Below are 27,219 nucleotides of genomic sequence, written 5' to 3'. Positions count from 1 at the left end.
TATATCACTTAAAGTGTATTTTCTTTTCAGCCCATTCTGTTTTCCTTGTAGCTGCTCTAAAGCTCTGCCTGCAATTTGTTCATTCGGGCATGGCTGGAAGAGGCGTGGGGGGAGTAAGCAGGAGAGATTGGGATATGATGTTTCCATCTGTTCACCAGTGTCTCCTATGTGTTGCTGTGGGCCAGGCCCCATGGAGGAAGGAGGACCCTGGGGACTGGGGCCCGATATGGGACCCGAAGGAGGGCTTCTGGGATAATCAGAGATAAAAAAAGCATCATCCTTGCCCCTCACCCCCTCCATACAAAGTAAGAAAGAGAGAGAAATCCTGGAGTTCCCGTGGCGGTTCAGCAGGTTAAGAACCCAACTAGTATTCATGAAAATGAGGGTTTGATTCCAGGTCTCCTCGGTTGGTTAATGATCTGCTGTTGCTGTGAGCTGCAGTGTAGGTCGAAGACATGGCTCGGATCTGGCGTTGCTGTGGCTGTGGTGTAGGCTGGCAGCTGTAGCTCTGATTCGACCCCTAGCCTGGGAACTTCATGTGCTACAGATGCAGCCCTAAATGAAAGAAAGAAAGAAAGAAAGAAGGAAAGAAAGAAAGAAAGAAAGAAAGAAAGAAAGAAAGAAAGAAAGAAAGAAGGAAGGAAGGAAGGAAGGAAGGAAGGAAGGAAGGAAAGAAAGAGAAAGAAAGAAAGAAAGAAAGAAAGAAAGAAAGAAAGAAAGAAAGAAAGAAAGAAAGAAAGAAAAGAAAGAAAGAAAGAAAGAAAGAAAGAAAGGAGGGAGGGAGGGAGGGAAGGAAGGGAGAGAAATCCTGATTAGGGGTCATGAACATTTATTAAGCTACTGTGGTCCAGAGGCTTCTGATTACTAAGCACTTTCTCCGAGTGCTCCATATGCTTTAACGAGTCCTCCCCCCTGCCTTTTATAGATGAGGAGACAGGCTTGTTCAGGCCACACAGCCAGGAGCTTGTAGACCAGTTCTGGCTGACAATCTCACATGGCCAGGACAGAGGGGTGAGAATTCCAGGTGGACTGAAAATTTCTAGCATTTCAGGATTTACACAGAAATCTTACAATCTGAGTTGTAAGAACTCTCCCCCTCACCCAGCCATGTCCTCAGCATGTGAAAATTCCCTGGGCCAGGGATCAAATCCTTGCCGCAGCAGTGAAAACACTACATTCTTAAACTGCTGTGCCATAAGGGAATTCCAAGAAATCTTAATAAAATCTTAATAAAATCAAATAAGTGAGGAAGAGGAGTCTAGTGTCCCTAAGGGAGACTTTTGCCAATTGGGGTTGAAGAGGGGGTTCTCTTGCTCTGGCCCAGGACCCTGAGTAGGGCTGCAGGGGTGGAGGTAAGGGCCAGGTGGGGTGGGCATCGGAATGCTTCTAAGGGTTTCATTTGCAAGCTCAGGTGCAATATGGGCAAACAGCTCTTGCTGAAACAGATGCTGGCTAACCTAGCCGGCCCTTTGGGGTGCAATGGGGGTCACCTAGGACTCAGTGGGCTTCCCCAGCGTCCTTGGCCCTGGCCAGCAACCCCAGGAACTCGCTACTCAGAAAACGTTTGGAGGGAGGTCGGAGTGTAGGTTTCTCCTGGCCAAATAACCACTTCCAGGACTTGTGCTATTGAAGAGATGGAAGCCGAGAGATGGAGAAGCATCCAGTAAGTAACTTGCCTGCCCTGTAAGATGAGCAGAGCTCTTGAATAATAGAAATAGAGGCCTCCGTGTCCTGGGGGGCTGGGCTGATTCCCGGCCCTCTTGCCTCAGGAAGGCTCCAGGCCCTGGGGGCATCTTTATGGCCCTACGAGGCTGTGAGGCTAGGGGGTCTCTTTATGGGGGACTCCCCACATGCTCCTGGGAGGGGGGCCCTGCCGTGAGGCTAGGTAGGAAACAGATGGTAAAGGCTCAATGTCACCTGATTCTCTATGAAAGGAGGAGGGGGGCAGGTGAGCAGGGGTTAAGGAGGACAGGCTGCCTCATTCCCCATGAATAAGTCATGAGCCCAAGGAGAAGCCCAGGGCAGAAGCAGAGGAGGTGGTTGGAGAGAGGGGCCCAGAGAGAGGGGCCGGGACAGGAGGGGCTGAGATAAAGCACCAAGGTTCTGCTCAAGGACCAGTGAGGAGAGGGGAGCAGGACAGCTCTGTGGGCACACGTGGGCTCTGGCCCACCCAGACGTGTACACGGAGCTCAGGCAGAGAGGGCCTTGGGTCCAAGGAGGCATGAGAAGGTGGGCACTGTGAGCCAGGGAGTGCAGGGAAGGGGCAGCTGGAAAAATGATGCCTCAGAAGAAAAAGAGGAGGAAGAAAGACATTGACTTCCTAGCCCTGTATGAGCAGGAGCTGCTGAACTACGCCTCAGAGGACGATGAGGAGGAGCTGGAGCACGAGTACTACAAGGCCAAAGGTGTGCGGGGCCCTGGCCTGAGGGGTAGGGTGCCCAGGCAGGGGCAGAGTGGCCCATACGATCTTGTTCCTTGCTTTGAGGAAGAAATTTTAGGTTGCAACTCAGCCCCTTTCTTGTAGCTTATCCTGTTGGGTCTGTACTACATCCTCTTGGGGTACACTAGGGCCCCCGCTGTACTGAGGGTCGCAGAGTCTTAGTGACACAGAATAGACTAGAACCACAGTGCCCACACTCTCTAGGTCCTATACATCCCAGGAGCCACATTCCAGCCTGGTCTGCTCGGTGTGCCTGTGTCAGGCTGTGAAGGGGGTGTGGGAGGAGAGCCTCATGTGTAACCGGCAGGGGGCTGGGGGGCTGCTGTCCATTGTGGCATTGGGAGATGAGGGCCTGAGGCTTTGCCAGGTGATGCTGCAGCCCACATGGGAAGGGTAGGGGTGCTTTGGACCCAGGCCCTATTCTTTTAGTCTCATCTTCCTCTGGGGTGTATGGGAGCTGCTTTGAAAGGCTCCATCTTCTTGTCAGGTGAACCAGAGAAGGGGGGAACTGGAGATCTAGGGGCCACTTTTGGCTTACAGAGGGTTTTTGTTTGTTTGGTATATTGCTGGGGTTTTTTTTGTTTTTTTTTGTTTTTTTTTTTTTGTTTTTTTTTTTTGTCTTTTTGCTATTTCTTTGGGCCGCTCCTGCGGCACATGGAGGTTCCCAGGCTAGGGGTCCAGTCGGAGCTGTAGCTGCCAGCCTATGCCAGGGCCACAGCAGGATCCAAGCCAAGCCTGCAACCTACAACACAGCCCATGGCAATGCCGGATCCTTAACCCCTGAGGGAGGCCAGGGATGGAAACTTCATCCTCATGGATGCCAGTCAAGTTGCAATTAAAAAAAACAGGTGAAGCTTATTTATAGGTCTGTTTTACTAGTCACTGCTGTTTGACTGGTTCCTGAAGGCATTTAAATTCTCAGTCCTTGCTCTACCCTGGATCACTACTCCCTGTAAGCACCTTATTCACACATTCATTCATCAGATATGTATCGAATGCTTGCTCTGTGCTTATGGGCTTGGTCTCTGTCCTTAATTCCCATCCACTATGAATTCCTTGATTATAACTGATTCTTCATTGTTGCCCTGCTGCATGGGAGTCTGGTGTGTTAGGCTTGTAGCCTCAGCCACCCTGACGTCCAAGACCTCCTTGTGTTTGCTGACTCCTCCCACAGCTCCCAGCATAGACCCACGCTCAGAAAAGGTGGTTGTCACTGTGGCACCATGAAGGCTATAGCTCTTCTGAGGCCCCTTTCTTGGCGCTGTGTCCCAGGCACCTTCTGGGGTGCACACGGGGGCGTGGGGAGGGAAGGGGGGCGTAGAACAAGTGAGATGTGGCCTACTTCTCAGCATGCATACGTGAAGCTCTGACTGTCTAGTAGGGGAAAGGGCATTGAGGCTAGATGTGGGGGCTGCATCCTTGACAGATACACTCAGCTTCGAGGTGATTCTTCCTGGCCCACCGGGCTGCTGGTGAGAGCATTCCAGAAGGTCTCATAGCTGTCACCCCATCCACTTCTGTTCATGGACTCTGCCTGCGTCAGTGTGATATAGGGTCCCTCTCTCTTCTTACCTTTCTTGAAGCCTTTTTCCTTCCATTCTTTTAACTCTCAAGATCCAGCCCCTCCACCCCCGCTGGAAGAGTCAAGGCAGGTGTGATGAGAATCAGGTTAAGGACTGAGACTCTGAGGACTGAGGTGATTTTAGCAAGGTCACAAGCAGGAGAGACAAGAGCTTCATCTGTTCCCAAGACAAGTCCCCACGTCTCATGATGCTGACCGATAGCACGATGTACTGTACCAGGCACCACACAGAGCGCTTTACTCACGTGAACTGGTTTAATCTTCATAGCAACCCAAGGAGGTGGGCTCCCTTCTCCAAATCTTTTTCAGGTGAGGAAACTGACGCATAGGGAAGTTGAATAAACTGCCCAGGATCACAAAGCTATTAAGTTGCAGAGCTAGGATTTGAATTTCATTGGTCTGGCTGATCCTTGCTCTTGTACTTGCCCAGACTTGACCCTGGTGAAAATAGCCAGAGAAGAATGAGCCAGGGTGGGGCCCCTGCTTGCATGTCTAAGAGACCTGGACCCACTGATTCTGCGGTCAGCTGCAGGACTGGGTGCTAAGTGTGGATGAAACTGACAATGGTCACATGCAGAGCTTCACCTGCACTGTCATTGGTGCCCCTCATTCTAGAATGATGTGGTGCCTACTCCCTTTGAGCACTGGGTTCTTGCATTATGTGCAGAAGCTTGATGAGTGTGTTGGGGAAGGAGAAGAAGAAAGAGGAGTAAGGCAGAGATTTCCTTCTGTGTCTCTCAGGTCGCCTCCTGGCTACACTGGAGTCCACCAACGGCCATAGGGCGGGGCAGCTTCCTCCATGCTCTGAGGATAGCCTGAGCCTGGTGCACTGGTCTACCTCCTGACTAAAACAAGCCCCATAAGTGGAAAGAGTGACTCCTACCAGAATCTGGGATCCAAAGGGACCTCAGAGGCCATCCTGCACAAGCTTCCAGCCCTGGGGCCCCTTTCTCTCCTGCTTCCCAGATAGTGGGGGCTACCTAGCATCTGTTAGAATACAATTTTCCAAGGCAGCCTCCTTGGGAATGTTGTTAATGGAGATGATGGCAGTGATGATGTTGATACTGATGTTGCTATGACAACAATGAAGATGATGGTGGTGATGACAATGATGGCGAGGATGATGATAATGTTTACTGCCTGTGGAATTCATATCTTTCATCCAACTGCATAAGAGTGTCTGAAAGGTGAATTCCCAGAATTGGAAATGCTGGGTCAATGAGTATAAAAGTTGAAAGCTTTGTTTTATTTGATTTAATCTTCATGATAATCTTTCATGGAAGAAATTATCTCTACTTCAGCGATGAGGAAAATGAAGCACAGTAAGAAATTTGGTTGAAATCACACAGCCAGTGATGGTAGAACTGAGATTCAAATACTGGTCAATTTATTTCCCTAGTCCACATTCATTTCATTGATTGTTTTATTCATTGATTTATTTTCTAATCCATTCATCCATGTAATTATTTATTGAGCATCTCGCATTTGTCATGTTCTGTGCTGGGAGCAACGCTTGTTGCTGTTGACAGTTTTTCTTTGCACTGATAGGGGGATTTTATTAGTTGGGACCCTCCCCTCTGGATCAAACAGAATTTTGTGTCTTCCATGAGATATTTGCCTTCCACAAGAAAGTTCTTCAGCTGTCTGAACTTTTAAAACTAAAACATTTTAAATTTAGGAATTAATTACACAGCACAAAAGGTGTATAAATGTACAGCATGAGGAATTTTTACATATGTGCGTGCTTGCGTAACCATCATTCAGAACAGAACATAAAATGTTTCCAAACTCCAGAAAGCTCCTTCACTCTCCTTCCCAGAGGTAATAGCCCTCCTGATTCTATCACCATACATTAATTTTTTCTGTTCTTCAACTTCATATAAATGGAATCATACAAAATATGCTTTGTTTGTGTGTCTAGCTTCTCTTTCACTCAACATTATATCCAAGAGATTTATCCATGTTGTGACTCCTTATGTAATTTGTCCTTTTTATCATTTGCATTCTATTGCATTTTATAGCTGTATCACCATTTGTTTAACCTTCCTATTGTTGATGGACTTTGGGGTTATTTCCATTTTTTAGTGACTATGGATAAAGCTGCTACAGATCTTATACACATCTTTGGATGGACATATGCATTCATTTCTCTTGGATTTATAATTGGAGGTAGAATTACTGAGTCATAGCATGGGCTTATGTTTAGTTACCAGGGCTTGTACCAGTTTTTCCTCCCACCAGTAATAGATGAGGGTGGCAATGGCTCCACATTCTTGCCAATACTTAGCATTTGTCAGTCTTTTAAATTTTAGTCATTATGGTGGGTAGATAGTGGTGTCTCACTGTAATTTTAATTTTCATTTCCCTTATGAATAATGATACTGTGCCCTTTTCGGTATGCTTATTGGTCATTTGGATACCTTCTTTTATGACATGCTTACTTAAGTCTCTTGTCCATTTTTCAACTTTGTTGAAATATAATTAACAATAAAATGAAGCTACTTTAAAGGTGCCATTTGATGAGTATTGAGAAATGCATACATCTGTGTAACCACTAGCACCATTTATATATAGAACGTTTAAATTTTCCCTCAAAAGTTCCATGTGTCCCTTCTTAGTCAACTCCCCCTACTCCAAGCCTAGCCATGTTCTACTTTCTGCTCTAATAGATTGTTTCATGTAACTGGCATTGCCGAGTATGTAGTATTTTGTGTCCGACTTCATTTGCTTAGCATAATGTGCTTGAGATTCATTTGTATTACGTGTTTTTCAGTCCTTTTCATCACTGAGTAGTATTCCATTGTATGGATATGCCACACTTTGCTTATCCATTCACTTTTTGTTTTCATTTAGGGGTATTATGAATATAGTTGCCATGAATGTATCTATTTAGATTATTTCCAGTTTGGGGCTATTGTGAATACAGCTGCTATGAACATTTGTGTGCAGGTCTTCGTGTGGACATCTTATTATTCTTGGGTAAATACCTAAAAGTGGAATGTCTGGGTCTTATGCTAAGCATATGTGTATTTGAAACAAATTGTTACTCGTTAAAACAACTGTGTGGTCTTTCTTTTTCTTACTGATTTGTGTGAATTCTTTACATCTTCTGAGTATGGAGTCCTTTGTTGTCTTCAAGCACACCTTGAAGATCTGTAGACTGGGTTCTGGAGCACTGCAATAAAGCAAATATTGCAATAAAGTGAGTCACACCAATTTTTTGGTTTCCCAGTCCATATAAAGTTATGTTTACAACTACACTGTAGTATATTAAGTATACAATAGCATTGTGTCTAAAAAAGGGTATATACACTAATTTAAAAATGTTATTGCTAAAAAAAATGCTAACCATCACCTGAACCTTAGATGAGTCATAATCTTTTTTGCCATAGTAACATCAAAGATCACTGCTCACAGATCATCATAACAAGTACAATAATAATGAAAAGTTTGAAATATTTCGAGAATTACCAAAATGTGACACAGAGACAAGAGTGAACAAATGCTATTGGAAAAATGGTGCCAATACACTTGCTTGATGAGGGTTGCCGCAAACCTTCAATTTGTAAAACATGCAATATCTGTGAAGCACAATAAAGCAAAATGTGATAAAACATGTGCATTCCAAGTACCTTCTAGTCTGTGCTTGCCTTCTCATCATCATGATAGTCTTAATTTTAATTGACTCTCATTTATCATTTTTTAATGGTTAGTGCCCTATGTGAGAAGAGGCTGTGTATTCTTGGATCAGATTTGGAGGTAGTTTCTTTCTTCCTCTCCCGTATCCCACATCCCTTTCTTCCAAACTAGGCATCTCCAGGCTTCTATGTCTTCTCTCATGTGATTTGGTTCCAGAATTTCCATCATGCTGGCCATTTTCCTATGGTTTGGAAATATCCTGTATATGAGCAAACCATATGGGCAACACTTTAGGTTTTGGCATTATCTCAGGGAGGGCTCTCAGAGTTCTCTACCTGCAGATCAGGAACCCCTTTGATGTAGACTGTGAAGAATGAAGGCTTTGGTTGTCACAGGAGATAGGGAGTCATGCAAATGTACTGCTTCCTTTCTCCCCCTCTTGGGAATCTTCACTAGAACTGGGGACCTCAAAAGGAAGGGCATCAATAGCAAACAGAATAAGTTTCAAGGGGACAAAGAGAGGGGAATCAATGCTCCTGCCAAAAGGGACTCACTGGCAAAACTCTGCATCCCTCAGTCCTAGGATGGCTTATCCTGAGATTACCATGGCTATGCCCAGGTGGTCACAGGAAGTGAGGACATTGTGTAGAGGGGAGGCTCAGAAGAAGGTCTTAGCATCTATGTGCTGTGCTGAAAAGATCACCAATGGCCATGAGGAGGTGTTGGGCTTGGCTCTGGTGTTGACATTGTGTGACCTGGGCTTTCCTCACATGTGGAATGAGTGTGTAGCATTAAGAGACTGTGGTCTCCTGGCAAGATTTGGTGTGGCTCTGATCCTGGCCCAAAGGCTTGCAGGTTGCAGCAGGAGTTCATGGAATCCATCGAGTCCTGTGGATCTGGCAGGAGCTAGGCTTCTCCAAGCCCACATGGTAGGATTCTGGGTTTTCTTCTGAACCTGTCATCTGTCTTCTTTCCTCCTCCAGTGTACGAAGTGGTCACAGCCACAGGGGATGTGCGTGGGGCAGGGACAGATGCCAATGTCTTCATCACCATTTTTGGAGAAAATGGGCTCTCTCCCAAGCTCCATCTTACCAGCAAGTAAGTACCAACTCAACTTTGGGTAGGGGTGGGGGTGGTCCTGGGCTGTTAGTTGGGGTTGATGTAGTTCGGAGCCCATGAAAGAAGACATGTGTGTTCATAGGCCTATTAAGTGGCCTTGCCAGCAGCAGACTACATGTCAGCCAGGTCTCTTCCAGCGATTTCCTGTCACCCTTCCTTAGCTCTTTTGTTGATTTTTTTTTTTTTTAATGTACAGTGATGTCTACTCTGGATGTCAGAATGCCCAAGAATTCATATTAGGTATACCTTGATGTGGGAGAATAAACCCTCTGGATCAAGAAACCTGGTCTAGGCCCAGCTTTACCATTCAGTTGCTGTATAACTTTGGCCAAATCTCTTTGTATCCAGGCCCTTGGCTTCCTCATGTGTCATCTGGGAGTGATAGTCCCCCTTTTACCAAACTCATGGGAATTTGAGGAGGAGGAGACAAGATTGTGCAGGTGTGGGAATCATGAGCTTAAATGCTTTGCCCTGCATCTCACCCAGGGATGGACGTCCTACTGAACCTGTCTGCAAACACACTTCAGTCAGTGCGAGTATGTGCACACGCGTGTGCACACACACGTGTGTGTGTGCATGCTTGTGCCCTCCATGTAATTGTGACCCACTGAGAGCAGAGGCTGCTGCCTCTTCTTTTCCATCCTCTCCCCCCACCACACAGGGGCAGGGGGACATGCACTTACAACACACAGCAACACTGTAGTGGAATCATAGAATCCCAGAAATATCCAGGGGCCTTACTGGTGGCCTGGACAGCTGGTTTTCATCCGGTGTTGAATGGAACAGGGGGTTGGTCAGTTGGTTTTTCGCCCCCCAAACTCCATCTTTCCTCCCCTTGGACTAACTTTGCTGAGACCAGCTCAGCAGGATGGGGCTGAAGAACGGGTGCTGTGAAACTTAAGGAAAAAAGTTAACATAAAACAAAATAGAGACATTTATCTTAAGTAAAGGTGGGAACCGGGGGACTCAAGGTCTCAGGGACCAAGAGCACTGCCTCGAGAAACCACACTGCTTTTATTGTGCTCTTTAGGATTACGTCAGTCGAGGAGGGGGTTATAGGTGGAGGATATAGGGTTTTTTTTTTTATTATTTTTTATTTATTTTGTTTTTTTTATTATTTTAAAAGTCACCTAGCTGGTAGTGGTTAAGCTTTCAGTCTGACCTTTAGGCATTTAACAGTCATTAGCATTTGGGGAAGCTATGCATAGCATTTCAGAGAATCTTTTATCTGTGGCAACCCAGAGTCCCTAGGTTTGCACCTTGGTTCTCTTTGCTAATGCATATTCTGCTAACGACCGCTCATAAACCACTTGGGGCCTTGAGGTTCCTCTTTCTCTTATTCTTTAGAGGACATATCATGCCTGTGCAAACGGCGTGCCAATATGCACAGGTCCCGAGTGCCTAGATCAACGCATTAGGTCCTCATTCAGCTGACCCCATGAATAACTTATGCCTTTTGGTCTTTGTTCTTAAGCTTAAGTCACTTACCATCACTGTGACTGTTTTTCAAGCAGGAAGATGGGGTAAAGTAAAGCAGGCCAAGATGGAATTTTCAGCAAAGAGGCTAAGAAAATATTGTAGAAACATATCTCATGACACAGCTTGACTTAGGCTTATTTTAGGCTTATCCACTGAGTATCCAAGTCAGACTCTTTGCACCAACGGTTCTGTAGCCAAGAAAAGTTTGAAAACCTCTCAATTCATTCCAGCCTGTTCATGGGGATTGGGAGGGCTTTGAGGGGAGTAGTGAGCAGCTCCAAGTCGGAGCTTTTGATGGTAAAGCTGGTCCTCGAACCCCAGGGTCTTGATACAGACATTTCCTGGAGCTCATGACCTCATGGCCCTGGAGGGTGTGGGGGAGACCTCCCTGCAGGACTCCTGGGGCTCCAGGTTGCGGTCTCTGGGATTTATGGCACCTCCAAGGGTGGCAGGGGAAGTGGTAGAAGGGTGGGGGTCCTCAGGCCAGGAGGTCCACAAAGCATGCTTAGCAGACTGACAAGGCTCAGGGGAACGCCTTGACCATGAACGCAGACTCCAGTGTAAATGCAGAGGCGATGAGGCAGGTGTAACGTTCTATTTTGTCCATTTCTGCAGAACAGGGTGCCCGCCTTCTTGCACTGCTTACATTGCTGAGTGCCTCGCTTGCAGAAGTCCTTTTGTCCAGTGCTATGGGCACGGTAAAGAGAATACATGAAATGCCCATCCTCTCTGCCATGTGTCCTTCCTAGAGCGCACCCCTTCAGGGAGAAGCTACTAGACCCTAGGGCACTGGCCACATTGTTTTCTGGAGTCCCCGGCCTGTCTTTTTTTTTTTTTTTAAGAACCATTTCCCCTTTTCTGGTGGTTCCTCACTGTCTTTCCTTCTTTCATGCATCTAATAGCCTCAGAGTCTCCTCCCTCACCTTTTTCCTTTATCAAAAGACCCTCTGAGGGAGTTCTTGTTGTGGCTCAGCAGTTAAGAACCCGACTAGTATCTATGAGGATGTGGGTTCCATCTCTTGCCTTGCTCAGTGGGTTAAAGGATCTGGCATTGCTGTGAGCTGCAGCGTAGGTTGCAGACACAGCTCGAATCTGGCATTGCTGTGGCTGTGGCATAGGCTGGCAGCTGTAGCTCCGATTTAACCCCTAGCCTGGAAACTTCCATATACCATGGGTGTGGCCCTAAAAAGACAAAACAAAAACAAAAAATGCCCTCTCAGGAAGGTTCCCAATGTCAGCTTTTATAATCCTGGAAATGAAGGTTGGTCACTGGGTTCCCTTTCCCTGGGAGTTTCCTTCTCAATGAAGAGGACAGACTGCTCCCTGGTAGAAGGATCTCAGGTGTGAATGAACCAGCAAGGTCAGGAACTCTCTGGGCAGTGCTGAAGCCACACAAGACAGCCAGCTTCTCTGGGATAGCCCCTCCATGTAGAAATCAATGACCCCCCAACTACTCTGTGGGTCTGCTGGTGAGGGTCCCTCCTATATCTGTGTCTTGTTCCAGGCTGGGTAGCAGGGGCATAGGTCAGGCCGGGACCCCAATCCGGCTAGTCCAGAGGGTTCTTCAGGAGCCCACGGGAAGGGGGGGTGGGTTTCAGGGATGCAGGCACATTTTGCATTATCAGCCCCATGTCCCTGGTGAGGCTGGAGAGATGATGCAGGGAGAGATGCCAGCTGCAGCCAGAGGAGGATGGGAGGTTGGCTTTGTGCCTCCAGCATCTATCTCAGTCCTTTGCAGGTAGAGCTCACTAAATGACTGGGTTTCAGTGTGGCTGGAATAGGGCACATGATCTGGACCTCGAGTGATGAGAAGGACTCTGATAAGAGAGGGGCAGAAAGAGGGTACTTTAGATGAAGGGCAACAGCTTGCAAAAACATGGAGGCCACAATGGGCACTGCAGGCCTGTGGGGCTGGATGGGGACTTGCCCACTGCATGGAGGGGTAGAGAGGCAGAAGATGGGAAAGACATGGGAGGAATGGATTGAAGAATGCTTGCTTGAAAGCTGATCAGTGGAGGCTCAACTGACTGTGGTAGCAGGGTAAACGAGGAAGGAGGAGACCAGAGTCTGGCTGCTACACACCCAAGAAATTGTCTACCAAGAGAATTGCATAGACACAATCCTCACCATCTGAGACAATTCCAATTCAATATGGAGAACTCAGGTTTGGGAGGGGAGTGTGGCTTTTCATGTAAGTCCAGATTGCTCATATAACCCAGATGCAGACTCTGTGCTCTGCGAGATTTAGATGCAGTTAGTCCAGCCAGCCATCACCCTCAGCAGTCCCTGGGGTCTGGCTCAGAATGGCCACTGGTCTGGAAATCTCCTTTCCTCCTGTCTTCTGCTGTTCCATCCTTGCCACCCCAAACCCACACCCACACCCATGTGTCAACTGGAACTGAGCTCCCTTTCCTTGTTTTATACCCATAAACACATGCACATCTGCACATGCACACACACACACACACACACACACACACACACACACACACACACACACACACTATAAGGCATTTTTGGGTGCCTCAGGCTTCACTGATAGCTCAGGGCACCAGAAAGAGTTCATGTGGAAACAACACAAATAACTTAAAATGTAATATTAGCTAGACCCCCCACCCCAGGCCATAAAATTAAGCCACCACCCTTCCTGGAATTTTTCCTTAACCGCTTTCTCTGTAGTCTCTGGCTGTGTCTATCACCCTGCTTTTCTCTCCTGCCTCTCCCTCATTTTCTTTCCTCTCTCTCTGCTCAATTCCCCCTTTTCTTGTGGCTTTTCTCCTCTGCTCCAGGCCTTCACCTTCTACTCCCACGTGGCTTATCAGGATTTTTAATTCTCCAATACAAAATAATTTCTACTTCAAGAAGAATGTTGGAAGTTCCCTTTGTGGCTCAGCAGTTAATGAACCTGACCAGGATCCGTAAGGATGTGGGTTCAATCCCTGGCCTCATTCAGTGGGTTAAGGATCCGGTGTTGCCATGAGCTGTGGTGTAGGTCGCAGACACAGCTCAGATCTGGCATTGCTGTGGCTGTGGTGCAGGCCAGCAGCTGTAGCTCCAACCATACCCCTAGCCTGGGAACTTCCATATGCCGCAGGTGCAGCCCTAAAAAGAAAAAAGAAGAAGAATGTTGGTGCCTGATGTTAAAATGCTAATTATTCTCACCTTCATGGTCTGGAGTCTAAACTCCTCTGTCATGTTGGACCCTCTCTTATTATTGGCGTGACACGTTCACCCCAGTTCCTCTGCTAGCTGACCTCTGCCCTGACCTCCACACCAGTGAAGTGCCAACAGCTCTGGATGCCAGAGGAAGCCCCCGCTTCCCATAACCCAAGACCTCTCCTAACACTGGGTCACATGTTCAGGATGTGGCAAAAGGATGGGATTTCATGTATCTTCTGGAACACAGTTCTTCCGTTGAGAATCACCTTCTGAGAGTGTGGGGGAATCCTGGCATTTTAGCCTGCTGGCTCTGCCTGGCGGATGGCTAAAATGCTCTCTGCGGCCCTGAAAGGGCCTGCGGAACAGCAGGCGGGGGCAGGGGGCTGTGTCCTCTGTTGCGCTTTATTTGAAGATGGACCAGGAGCCGTGGAGAACTTGCAGGCTCCCAAAAGGAAGTGTGGAGATGTCTCTATTTCTGATGTTTCCTTTGACCCGGGACCCTCTGTCTTCTGCTGTTTCCACCCCACCCCTAGTCAGCTTTATGAAACCCACTGGCACTTGCATTCTGACTTACCAGAAGGGGGGGTTTTGGAATCCATTCCCGATGGGTTGGGGCTCATCTGGGATAGTCCTGGCCCCTTTCTGGGAGGAGGGAGTCTGGATAGCTCAGTCTCTGTGGTCCTTTGCTGTCCCTCCTCTGGAGAGAGGCCCCTCTGTGTTGCAGACGGCCTTGCTCTCAGTTGCCAGGATGCTCTTCTCCATCTTGTAAACACCGTGGAGTGCGTCACATCCTGTGACACCCAGGATGCTCCAGTGTGGTCCTGAGACAGTGTGGAATGCGCTTCCTGCCCATCTTGTGACAGATCTTTCTCTCCTGGTCTTCCTTCTTCCATCTCACTTTTTAAAAAATTTGTTTTTGAGTGACTGTAAAGCCTCCTGGTTGCTTATTTAACAGACATGCTGGGAAGTACGAATCCACATTCCACCTTGTCATGTGCACAGGGCCTTTCTGAAGGTATGGCGCTCCCCTTGCTGAATCTAGCTGTTGGAGTTGGAACCCTTGTCAGAAGCACGCCAGAAAGCCAGCTGCTTTCCTTCCATATCACACCTTGTCTTTTCCTTTCCAAATCACCCTCCTCTTCCCCTACTCATTGGCATTGATTGTGTCCCAAATTCCATGCACCCTCAGCAGATGAAGCCCTGTGATCTTCAAATTCATTCCAAAGAATTCACCCCAGGCAGCTGTGGCCGGATGGAGTGAGGGCTGCTGAAACAGAGGACTGTGCTTTTTTCATAATTACAAAAACAAGACGTGCTTCCTTCAGAAAACTAAATAAATAAATAAATTACAGACCAGAATAAAACCAACATTTCCCAATAGTCTTATCATGGAGACATGATGTTTTTATATAAATTCTCTCATTCTTTTTTGTTGGTATCTTGTTTGTACTGGTTGTTCTGTTTGTAGATTCTGTTTTTAAGCTGCTTTTTCCTTCAAGCCTATTTCAAAAACCTGTTTATGTTTCATTAAATATTCTTTCATAATAAGATTTTTAATGGCTATGTAATATTCCACCATACAGCTTCCCAGGGTGACTGTTTCTTAGGGTATTTATATGATATGAAGACTCCTGTCTATTCCAAAATTCTACTTCCTTGTCTCACATACTAAAACAGAAAATAGCTCTTACTCGTGTCTTTGTTTCCCATTTGCACAATCCTGATGCCAGAATTGATTTCACGTGTTTCCCATGTCATTTAATAACTGCTTTGACTCCAAGACAGCATGTGGGCTGTGTTGTTACTTGTCCTTGGAAGTGAAATTCTGTAGCCAGCCTGGAGTTCATGCAGCCAGCCTGGAGGTGGGCCTTTTCACTCTAGCAAAACCAGGAAGTTCCCATTACTTTCTCCTCTTCCCTTTCTGTGCCTGGAGTGTACCACTGGGGGCTCTTCTCCCTGACAAGGAGGCCTTGGTGTACATTTTCACCTGATTTCATGAGCTCGACACTGCTCTAGGAGGGCCCTAGGCCCCATGTTTCATGATGTGTCCACTGTAAGGAAACTTCTCTTCAGCCCAGACTGTTTGCCAAAGTGGGTCTATTTGCAGAATCATAGCTTCTGGGTCTCTAGAACCTTAAAAATCTGCCACTGAGAGAGTCTGAGCCTCGTTGCCTTGGGAAGAAGGCCCTTCACCTCCCTCATTATTTTGAAACACATGATAGCCAATAAATAGGCATGTTTTCTCTGTTTTTCTTTTCCCATGGACTGCATGCTGGTGCTGAGAGCTCTTTCCAGGAGCACTGAGGGAGTCTACAGCTCTCAGCCCTGTGAGGCCTTTACCAGCAGGGCAGGAAGAGCTGTGAGCAGGCCTGGGCTCAAGTGGCAGGTGTCCTGACCCACACAGAAGACAGAACAGCCGTCCAAGTGAGATTCAGGCATTCACTCCTAGAAGACTCAGTGCTCTAGCCTTCCTATGTTTAAGCTGATGGTTGCTAGGATGCTCCAGAATCTGGACTTGCTTGGGTACCTCATTGAGAAACATCTCATGTGTACTTGCATCTGTTTGCACCACATGTGAGATGCTGACTTGCATTCCCTCACTGCCCCCCACTTCCCTGGCTGCTGGTTTGGGTTGAATATTTCCTTTCTGGTTGAAATGGCAGGACCATGGACCACCACCCAAGGTTTGCATCCGCTTGGGGCTGCCATTGCAACTCTTTCCAGCGAGAACAAGGCCACTGAGGAGGAGAGGCCAGGAGGCATGCAGACCCAAGAGCACCATGGCCTTCATCACACCTTCCTTCCTCCTCCACTCTCCCAATCCAGGGCAACCACAGAGCATTGGATCATGACTTTGGAGAGTTGGATTCCTGTCCCAGCTCTTCTACCAACTAGCAATTTACTTGTTTGCAAAACGGAGCTAATATTGCCCACCATACTTGACTTACATGGCAAGGATCCCATGAGAACCTGGGTGTGAAAGCAAGGAATGAATACTAACCATTCTTGCCCTCCACCTCTCTGAACCATGTCAGAAAGGAATCTCAGAAGGGCATTGGTTGCCAGTAGTACTTCCTGGAGTGGGATGGTGGAGGAAGCAGGGCGATGCCAGCCCTTGGCTCTCCTCCTAGGCCTGAGAGCCAAGTGCTGATCTGTACTAACTGTGCACACCTTTATTGCAGGAGCAAATCTGCCTTTGAAAAGGCCAACGTCGATGTGTTCCGGGTAAGGACCAACAATGTGGGCCTCATCTACAAAATCAGGTGAGAATCTGGCCCCTGACCAGGGTGGGGTGAGGTGAAGGCAGGGAGATCAGGAACTGACTTCATTACTGATGCTTCTGGGTGTTGATTACTCTCCTGGTGTCGTTTGAGGGGTGCTCAAAAGCTCAAATCTTTCCTTCCTACCCTGAGTCATGGTGTCCTAAACTTGACCATTAGAGATTCACTTCTTTTGGTTAAGGAAATTAGAGATAATTTTTCATACTTGGCAGATATGCACTGAGAAACCCCAACAGAGTATTTAGTGGACTCAGTCCATTGTTGAAATCTTTGCCCTACTGTTTACTAGCTGTGGGACTACGGAGAGTTTTCCTCTCCAAGCCTCAGTTTCCTCATCTGTAATAATAATGCCCAGCTCCTAGGGTTATAGAGAACTCAGTGAGTCAGGGTTTAGAATAATAATTGGCATACGGTAAGTGCTCAGTGAGTGTTAGATCCTGGGTCACATTGCAGAGATCTCCCCCGATCTGCCTCTCTCTGGTGGAGTTTTTGTGAGCAAGTGGGAAGGGCTAATTCTGCCAGCGTGGTTGCCAGGAAAGAGCCTTCAATGGCTCTGTTTTGCTCCCCTCCCCCACTACCTACCCCCATTCAAGTTCATGCCCATTTGTCAGCAAATCAAGATCACTTATGGTCTGATTATACCCAGACTAGGGGGCCTGGATGAAAGTGAAATGCTGCCTCTATTCAGTCCTCCCACTAGAAAATATAGGGCCATGAACTCTCTTTAATGGGGAAATAAGGGATGGATGAGCCCCCCTCCACTGTGTATACGGGGGTTATGGGCAGCGATGGGGCTCTTAGAGGAGGGCGTCGGAAGAGAGTGTCAGTATATGGGAAAGGCAACCACTAAGCTGAGGTCCTACTACGTGCTGAGCTCCATGCCAGGCAGAGGCATACATCCTGCGTGTATCATCCATCTTGTGTGTGCTGTCTTAAACTGTTGTCCTTTTAAGACCCTAAGGCCTCATCGTGATGGGCAGGGGTGGGATACTTGGGACAGAGTGAGGTCATCCAAGGGAGTTTTGGGGAAATGAGTTCTCTTGTGGCACAGTGGGTTAAGGATCTGGTGTTGTCACTGCAGTGTCTCAGGTAGCTGCTGTGGTGTGGGTTTGATCCCTGGCCTGGGAACTCCCACGTACTGTGGTTGTGGCCCCCAGAAAAAGTTCTGGGGAAGAAACTGGGCCTCAGAGAGGAAGCTGGGACTGCCAAGGATGAAGAGGACTATAGGAAGTGGGAGAAGATAATGGAGGCCAGATTTTGAAGAGTCTGAGCCTCTACTCCCCAGTAGAGTAGCCCCTGGCCCTATGTGGCTATTGATCAGTCAAAATGTGACTGGATGTAATGTGTGTGCAAAAACTCACCAGCTTTTGAAAAACTAGTATAAGATAAAGAATGTAAAATATCTCATTAATAAATTACATGGTTACCTGTTGAAATGATAAATGCATCAAATAAAATGTATTATTAAAATTAATTTCACCAGTGTCTTTGTTTCCTTTTCAATGTGGCTGCTACAAAATCTAAAATTTTCAGGAGTTGCTGTTGTGATACAGCAGAAATGAATCTGGCTAGTGTCCATGAGGATGTGGGTTTGGTCCCTGGCCTTGCTTAGGGGGTTAAGGATTTGCCACTCCTGTGAGCTGTGGTGTAGGTCACAGATGTGGCTTGGATCCCGTGTTTCAGTGGCTGTGGCATAGGCTGGCACCTATTGCTCTGATTTGACCCCATAGCCTGGGAACTTCCATATGCCCCAGGCGTAGCTCTAAAAAGCAAAAAGAAAAAAGAAAAAAAAAAGTTAAATTTTCTTTCACATGGAGCTCATGCAATATTTCTGTGGGGCAATGATAGTTTATGTGGCCATAGGGGATCCTCTGGATGGTAAGACTGAGTATTGGTGAGAAGGGGGTTCTGGGAGTCAGGAAGAGAGAGGAAGCTCAAGATGGTCCCACTGCAAGGCTTCATGATCCTGGATTTTCCACGGAAGGTAATATTTCCTTGTGGGCCATGTAGCACTGCAGCATTCATTCATAAGCACACCTGCTTTGCAAAGAGTCCCCATTTCATAGATGGGCAAACTGAGATCTGAGAGGTAAGGTAACAACATCAAAATGACGGAACCTCTCTTTGGAGTAAACATTGAGGTATTTCAGTATGGAAGGGGCGTCGCCTCTGCTCCGCCAGTGACTGTGTGGGTATCTACTTCTGCCTCAGGATCGAGCACGACAACACAGGCTTGAATGCCAGCTGGTACCTGGACCGTGTGATTGTGACCGACATGAAGCGGCCTCACCTCCGTTACTACTTCAACTGCAACAACTGGCTGAGTAATGTGGAGGGTGACCGCCAGTGGTGCCGGGACCTGCTGGCCAGCTTCAACCCCATGGACATGCCCAGAGGTCAGTGCTGAGGCTGGCCTGCCTGCCATCCCTCCCTGCCTGCACTGGGCTCATCCAGGCCTCTCTCTTGTTCTGGGCAGCCCCACTGCCCCTTGCCACCCCTCCAGAGTCTTCCCATTGGCTAGAGCCCAGATGAAGGCCCAGCTTTTCCTTAAGACCTTTCCAAAAGGGAGTTCCTGGGGCTCAGAGAAGTGAAAGATGAGAGAGGCCCCAGAAGGGTGATGGAGGAAGGGGCACAGCCCTGAGCGTGCCCTGGCTTTTCAGCAGCTTTTGTTGGTGACTGTGTATCTATGGCCATCAGTATGTCTTCTTTGGAGAAATGTCTATTTAGGCCTTCTGCCAAATTTTTCAGTTGGGTTATCTGTCCCTCTGAGTTCAAAGGATGCTTGCCCTGTCTTCTTGTTCCCTTGCTTTTCTTCTGATGCCAAGGACCTGGTGGATGTGAGTCACAACGTGCAGCTTCCCGAGTTCCTTCATGCTGCCCCCAACTCTTCCTGATTTTGTGAGGATGAAACAACTTATTTCCAGTGCATTTCTGGCCTGAACCAGTCATTTTAGCTCTACAGGATCAATGGGAGGCAGGGGAACAAAGCATGTAAAAACACACACTGTATCCCACGTTCTATTTTTTCACCCTTTTGCCTCCTAAAGTCCTGACCTCACCTCACTCCATCATTGAACATATTTGCTTTTCCAAAAAGGGGAATATCATGTGAGGGTGCCATCATTATAATAGCCTGCTTGCATAGAGTCATGGTCTATTGAGTGGAAAGGAACCTGGCAGCCAAGGGAAGAGAAATGACTTTCCCACTGTCACTCAATAGAACCACAGAAGGCTGACATACTCTTTGCATTCCACCTTCCATCACGTACCCAGTGGTCTCCAAGCACCAAAGGCTCTTGAAATCCAGCTGGAAACATAAACATCCTCTGTTCCAATAGGCTTCATCTCTCAATTTCTCTATCTTTGATTTCCCACCTTCCCAGCTGACCTTGAACATTTGCCCCATTCCTCTGTCATCTGCATCACAATAACTTACAACTTCAGTGATTCTTTTTTTAAAGAGATATATTATTTTTAAAAATTATTATATTATTAATATTCTGGCAATTTTTGCTGTGCAGCAAAGTGACCCAGCTACGTATCTATGTATTCTTTTGCTTAAATTATCCTCCATCATGTTCCCTCACAAGTGATTGGATACAGTTCCCTGTACTATACAGGACCTCATTGCTTATCTACTCCAAATGCAATAGTTTGCATCTACAACCCCCAATCTCCCAATCCATCCCATTCCCACCCCCTCTCCCTCCCCCTTGGCAACTGCAAGTCTCTTCTCTATGTCCATGAGTTTCTTTCTTTTCTGTAATAGGTTCATTTGTACCATATATTAGATACCAGATATAAGTGATATCATATGGTATTTGTCTTTCTGACTTACTTCACTTAAAATGACAATCTCTAGTTGCACCCATGTTGCTGCAAATGGCATTATTTTGTTCCTTTTTATGGCTGAGTAGTATTCCATTGTGTATATACACATCTTCTTACTCCATTCATCTGTCGATGGACATTTTGGTTATTTCCATGTCTTGGCTTTTGTAAATAGTGCTGCAATGAACAGAGGGGTGAATGAATCTTTTTCAATAAAATTATTGCCTGGATATGGGAGTTCCCGTCGTGGCGCAGTGGTTAACAAATCCCACTAGGAACCATGAGGTTGCGGGTTCGGTCCCTGCCCTTGCTCAGTGGGTTAACGATCCGGCGTTGCCGTGAGCTGTGGTGTAGGTTGCAGACGCGGCTCGGATCCCGCGTTGCTGTGGCTCTGGCGTAGGCCGGTGGCTGCAGCTCCGATTCAACCCCTAGCCTGGGAACCTCCATATGCCGCGGGAGCGGCCCAAGAAATAGCAACAACAACAACAACAACAACAACAACAAAACAAAAACAAAAAAGACAAAAGACAAAAAAAAAAAAAATTATTGCCTGGATATATGCCCAGGAGTGGGATTGCTGGGTCATATAGTAGTTCTATATTTAGTTTTCTGAGGTACCGCCATACTGTTTTCCATAGTGATTGTACCAATTTACATTCCCACTAACAGTGCAGGAGGTTTCCCTTTTCTCCACACCCTCTCCAGCATTTGTTATTTGTAGACTTATTAATGAGAGCCATTTTGACTACTGTGATGTGGTACCTCATTGTAGTTTTGACTTGCATTACTCTAATAATTAGTGATGTTGATCATTTTTTTCATGTGCCTGTTGGCCATCCATATGTCTTCTTTGGAGGAATGTCTATTTAGTATTTTGCTGAATTTTTCAATTTGGTCGTTTGTCTTTTTGCTGTTGGGTTGTATGGGTTGTTTGTATATTTTTGAAATTAAGCCCTTGTCAGTGGCATCATTTGCAACTATTTTCTCCCGTTCTGTAGTTTGTCTTTTCATTTTTTATTATGGTTTCCTTTGCTGTGCAAAACCTCGTAAATTTGATTAGGTCCCATTGGTTTGTTTGTTTGTTTATTTATTTATTTATTTAGTCTTTTTAGGGCCATACCCATGGCATATGTAAGTTCCCAGGTTAGGAGCTTAATTGGAACTGCAGCTGCCAGCCTATGCCACAGCCATAGCCATGCAGGATCCCAGCCGGGTCTGTGACCTACACCACAGCTCATGGCAACGCTGGATCCTTAACTCACTGAGTGAAGCCAGGGATCAAACTCACATCCTCCTGAATACTGCTGTGCCACAATGGGAACTCCCATTTTTGTATTTCTATTGCCTTGGGAGATTGACCTAAGAAATCATTTGTATGGTTGATGTCAGAGAATGTTTTGCCTATATTCTGAATATGGTGCATTGTCTTATAAAGGTGTGTTATTGATTTTTTTTATTACAAAAGCCAAATATGATCATTGCAGAAAATTTAGAAAGTACACACATGCAAACATAAGAATATAGCTGTAATTCCATCACCTGGAAAATCATCACTGGTGACATTTTTGTGCACTATTTCTGGTCTATTCTATGCATGTATAATTTGACAGGATGGGCTGGTATAACATCCTTTGTTTTAGAGCATGTTTATTTCTATGCCATTAAATGTCACTCAACAACCCTACTGTGGAGTTCCCATTGTGGCATGGTGGGTTAAAGTCCTGCATTGTCTCTGTGGTGGTGAGGGTTCAATCTCTGGCCTGGGCACTTCCATATGGTCATGGGTGCAACCAAAAATACCAAAACCAAAACAAAACAAAAAACAAACAAAAATCAATCATACTTGTAATGGCTGTAGTGCAGCATTCTGGTGTAGGGAGATACCATCATTTATTTGTTGAATCCTTTGCAACTGGACATTCATATTGAGTTCCCCCTCTAAACTTTTTGTGATTATAAAAAATACTTTTATAAACAATACACCTAAACTTTGGCACAGGTAAATGATTCTTTCCCTCCTAAGATAAATTCCTAAGTGAAATTTCTAAGTCAAATAAAATGCACATGGTTGAGGTGCTTGATGGGTAGTCCCAAATTGCCCTAGAAAGTATTCATCTTTGCACAGCCCCACCAGATGTGCAAGAGTACCCACCGTGCCTTTGACTCTGCCCTGCACCTGCATCCCCTCCCACCTCTCCCCCACACGCCTTCCCTCTCCCCACCCCTTAGCTTCAGCTTTTCCCTCTGGAACAGGCTTTCTCCTCCGCCTGTTATGCCTCTTCTCTTCTTGCTGCTTCTCTAGTTCCTGCTTCCGGTCACTTCCTCTAAATCCATCCCTCCCCTCTAGACAAGGCTGTCTCTTCCTCTGGATATTTTGGACAGAATTTTGTTGTCAAAAGCAGATGAAGGGAAGGGAGAGGGAAGATGTGTGAAGTGGCAGAAGGTGTTGAAAATTTTTGCTGAAATGGTCAATTGGAGCCTAGGTGTGGAGCAATTTTATCTTATACCCCAGAACTTGGACCCATTCTCCACGTGGGAGGATGTGGGGGCTTGGGGAGAGTCATGGGAGGGTCTGGCCCCGAGCACGTTCTCACTGTGCACTAGATTTTTCTGGAACATCTATGAACTTCCATGCTGGGAGTTTTAGGTTTTCCATGGAATTCACGGAGGTAGAGATTTAGGAGGCAGACCAAATCCTGGATTTGTCACTCATCAGCTGTGTGACCTTGAGCAGGTCTCTCAACATGTGATCATTTTCCTCATCTGTGAAATGGGAACAATAACTATTCCTGTACTCTAGGGTGGTTGTGAGGATTAGAGGGGACCCACTTTTCTTACCCTTGCCAACAGCTGGTAGGATTGTTTAATTTTCCAATTGGATAGGGAAGGAAGACTTTCAATGTTCTCCCTTCGGTTACTGATGAGGTTGCATATTTTTCATATGTTTATTGGCCATGTCTCTGTGTGTGTGTGTTTGCCTGCCCTTGCCCCCATGCCTACCTTTTCCATTGGGGGTGCATTTCTCTGATTCTCCTACAGGCCTTAAATACTTAATTCTTGATCCAGTCTCTTGATCAGGATCAATCCTTAGCAAATTGCCATTTTTTCCCTTTTTGTGTTCTTAGTTTCCCCTTTCTTGGCCCTTCTCCTTTTTAGCTCCTTATCCTACCTTCTTTGGTCACATGAAAATCCAGAGCGCCACCATTAGGAGAAGAGCTTTTGCAAATCACCACTGAGAAAAAGATTAATGTAACTTGGTGGTTTCCTAACTTTCCAGGGTAGTATTTTCCTAAAGTCTCCCAGGCAGGCTGCCTTACTGGGCACTCTGACGCTTTATGGGCTGGAGGGCATTGGATTTTTAGTATTTCCAGGTTAGATTCTGCGAGAGGGAATGAAAGATACAATTTTCAAATATTCAAGGAACCGTACTGGTGAACAAAAGTTTTCTTTACTTTTCACCTGGAATTATAGTAATTTCATGTTTGGAGGTCTTGGATCATCAAAGTCGGGAGGCCAATTGTTTCTTCACCCATGCAGTTTGATAGGTAAAAATACTTCAAAACATGGGCCATGGGCCACAATAGAAAAATGACAGGGAAAAGGGGACATATTCAGGGTCAATTCCACCCCACCTCCTCTTGGTCCCCTCTTCCCACCCCCAAGGGCCATCTCCTGATGTTTTGGCTGATAATCAGCTAGAACCTTCCTTCTTTCATTCCTGCTCTTCAGGGAAGGTAGATGTTCCAGGCTGACCCCATGACCCTTTGATAGAGGTGATCAGCAGATAGTAGAGGGGTGGCAGGGACAGAGCCTTGATCAGGTTTCTAGATGGTTCCTCTACAGAAGATCTCACACATGGTGCTTAAAGACACGTGGGTGAGGTTTGCTTGCCCTAGTTGGTGCGGAAGTTGAGCCTTGGCTGCCGCCCTGGACAGGAGTCTCACCTTCATCCTGTGGCCCTGAGTCTGACATTTACTCTTTAGGCTTCTCTCTAAGTGTACTTTTTGGGAAGGGACCCAATAGGTTCCTACCATGAGGTGGACGGCTGAGTCAGGGCTGCCCTCTTCCTTCACAGAGCCACGGGGTAAAAGTCATGAGGCGGAATGGAGACAGTAGGCTCCAGAAGAAGTCGGTAGACGTCATCCACTCAGCTGTGCAGATAGAGGATCCTAGGGCTGACTTCTTTTTTTTTTGTTGTTGCTTTTTAGGGCTGCACCTGCGGCATATGGAAGTTCCCAGGGTAAGGGTCGAATTGAAGCTGCAGCTGCCAGCCTACACCACAGCCACAGCAACTTGGGATCTGAGCCGCTTCTGCAAACTACACCACAGTTTATGGCAATGCCAGATCATTAACCTACTGAGCAAGACCAGGGATCGAACCTGCATCCTCATGGATACCAGTTGGATTCGTTTCTGCTGCACCACAAAGGAACTCCCTGAGTTCTATTTCTTAGCTGTCAAGTGGTTGGTAAAATCACTATACCTGATGCCTTAAAGAAACCAGGCAGGAGGACCAACCAAAAAGGGCTTGTCTTTTGGTTTTCTTTTTATTTTTCTTTTAAAAAATTGTATTTTTTTTTTGGGGGGGGGTGCTTCGCCTGCTGCGTATGGAAGTTCCCAGTCTAGGGGTCGAATCAGAGTTGCAGCTGCCAACCTACACCAGTCACAGCAACGCCTGATCTGAGCCACATCTTTGACCTATGCTGCAGCTTGTGGCAACTCTGGATCCTTAACCTGCTGAGTGAGACCAGGGATCAAACCCGCATCCTCACCAACACTAGGTCAGGTGCTTAAGTTGCCGAGCCACAATGGGAAGCTCCTCTTTGGGTTTTCTTGATGTCTGATCACAAGGCCTTTGGGTTTGTTGCTGGGGCCCAGGCTGTTACATCTTCCCAGTCCATCCACTCCAGCTATACACATTCCACCTTCCAGATTTTTGTTTTGTTCAAATATAACTCTCCTTATTATTTACTTATACTTCTTTAACTCACTTTTTACAACTTATATTAACTTGTACATTTATTTTTAAAAAGTTGATATCACTATCTTCAAAATTTTTTATTATCCTTTGCCAAAACATCAGGTATAATTAGCACATATTATAATAAATACAAGAGTTCCCATTGTAGCACAATGGGATCAGTGGTGTCTCTGCAGCTCCAGGACACAGGTTTGATCCCCAGCCCAACATGGATGTGCATAGGTCACAACTGCAGCCAGGGATCTGATCCCCGGCCCAGGAACTCCATATGCTGCAGGGCAGCCAATAAAATAAAATAAAACAAAACAAAACAAAATAAAATTAAATAGAAAGCCAACATTAGATAATCCTCATGTATCAGCACTAGCATGGCGTACCACCAGTGGTGTGCCAACTGCACTCTTGGAAACACCCTCCGGTTTGCTCTGGGAGGGCAGAAAAGCAGAGGCCAGGAGGGAAAGGAGGAAGGCTGGCAAGGGGTCTGACCCTCCTCCTCATGAGTTTCTGCTTCACTTTGTCCTTGTCACACTTCTTGTGGGGGGGAGGTGGCGGCAAGTGAGGCAGGTGGGAGTTAGTTACACAGATGAATAAACTGAGGCCCAGGAGGTGGTGACGCATCCAAGATCAGACAGCCAATCACTGATGGAGCTGGGACTAGAAGGTGAGGCTTCTCATTCCTGGTGGGATGGCGTTCTGCTTGCCCCTGGGGCAGGGCAAGACCAAGGGCAATTAGCCTGGTGCCTGAGAGATCAGAGACTGAGGACACATGGCTGGGGCCACATCGAGGTCAGCTGGCTCAGTCTTCTAGTGTCACAGGAATCCTTCCACATCATCCACATTATCCCCACTGGATTTCTCCAGCCTTGGTGTAAATCTAGCCTTTCTTGAGTTGGGGGATTCTTCCCAACCTCCCAGGGCAGCTCATTCCACTACTAAGTGGCGCTGGTGGCCAGAAGGATCTGCCTATAATTAAACCCCATCCAGTCTCTCTGATATGTTTGCTTGTTTGAGGCAGACCTCTCCTTACACAACACAGGGTATGTTTCTTTCTTTAAAAAAAAATTTTTTTATTAAAGTATAGTTGATTTACAATGTTCTTTCAATTTCCACTGTACAGCAAAGTGACCCAGTTATACATATATATGTGTGTATATAACACACATATATACGTATATACATTGCTTTTCTCATATTATCTTCCATCATGTTCTATCACAAGTGATTGAATATAGTTCCCAGTGTGCAGACAGGCTCTGTCCTCTCAGGGTCCTATCCCCAGATTCCTCAGCCTCTCCTTGTGGCTCACCCCCAGCCTGAAGAAGGAGCAGCCCTGGTTTATCAGTGCCCTCCCCCCCAGGAACGTGCCTCCCAAGCTAGAACCCTGTGTTTCAGAACAGCGTGCAGAGCTGTCCCCTCTTCTCGAGTCCATTGCTTGCTTCTTTTTAAAAATTACTGTGGAAAAATACACATAGCATTTACCATCTTAACTATTTAGGGGGGCCATGCCTGTGGCTTGTGGAAGTTCCCAGGCCAGGGATCAAACCTGCGCCACAGCCCCAACCCAAGCTGCTGCAGTGACAATGCTGGATCCTTACCTGCTGCACCACAGCAGGAACGCCCATCTTAATTATTTTTAAGTGTACAATTCACTGGCACTAAATCCATTCACTTTGTTGGGAAAGCATCACCAAAATCCATCTCCAGAACT

At 46.5% G+C, this 27,219-nt stretch overlaps 1 protein-coding gene across 1 annotated transcript in view; it reads left to right on the top strand.

Moving 5' to 3' along the window:
• The first annotated feature begins 2,151 nt into the window (after positions 1–2,151).
• Positions 2,152–27,219, top strand: part of LOXHD1 (lipoxygenase homology PLAT domains 1) — a 196,111-nt gene continuing 171,043 nt past the window's right edge. The window contains exons 1-4 of the mRNA XM_084964969.1: positions 2,152–2,405; positions 8,645–8,759; positions 16,601–16,681; positions 18,911–19,095. Coding sequence (XP_084821095.1) covers positions 2,276–2,405; positions 8,645–8,759; positions 16,601–16,681; positions 18,911–19,095 — 511 coding nt within the window. The 5' untranslated portion in view covers positions 2,152–2,275. The remainder of the gene's footprint in view (positions 2,406–8,644; positions 8,760–16,600; positions 16,682–18,910; positions 19,096–27,219) is intronic.

Source organism: Sus scrofa, chromosome 1, assembly GCF_054392235.1.
Source record: "Sus scrofa isolate SSC_HxYL_T2T_F1_AM1 chromosome 1, Sscrofa_HxYL_maternal_Yorkshire_Landrace_v2.0, whole genome shotgun sequence".
In the NCBI taxonomy this organism is placed as follows: Eukaryota; Metazoa; Chordata; class Mammalia; order Artiodactyla; family Suidae; genus Sus; species Sus scrofa.
The sequence above is the reverse complement of the archived record's forward strand: the minus strand, read 5'-3'. Positions and strand labels throughout refer to the sequence as shown.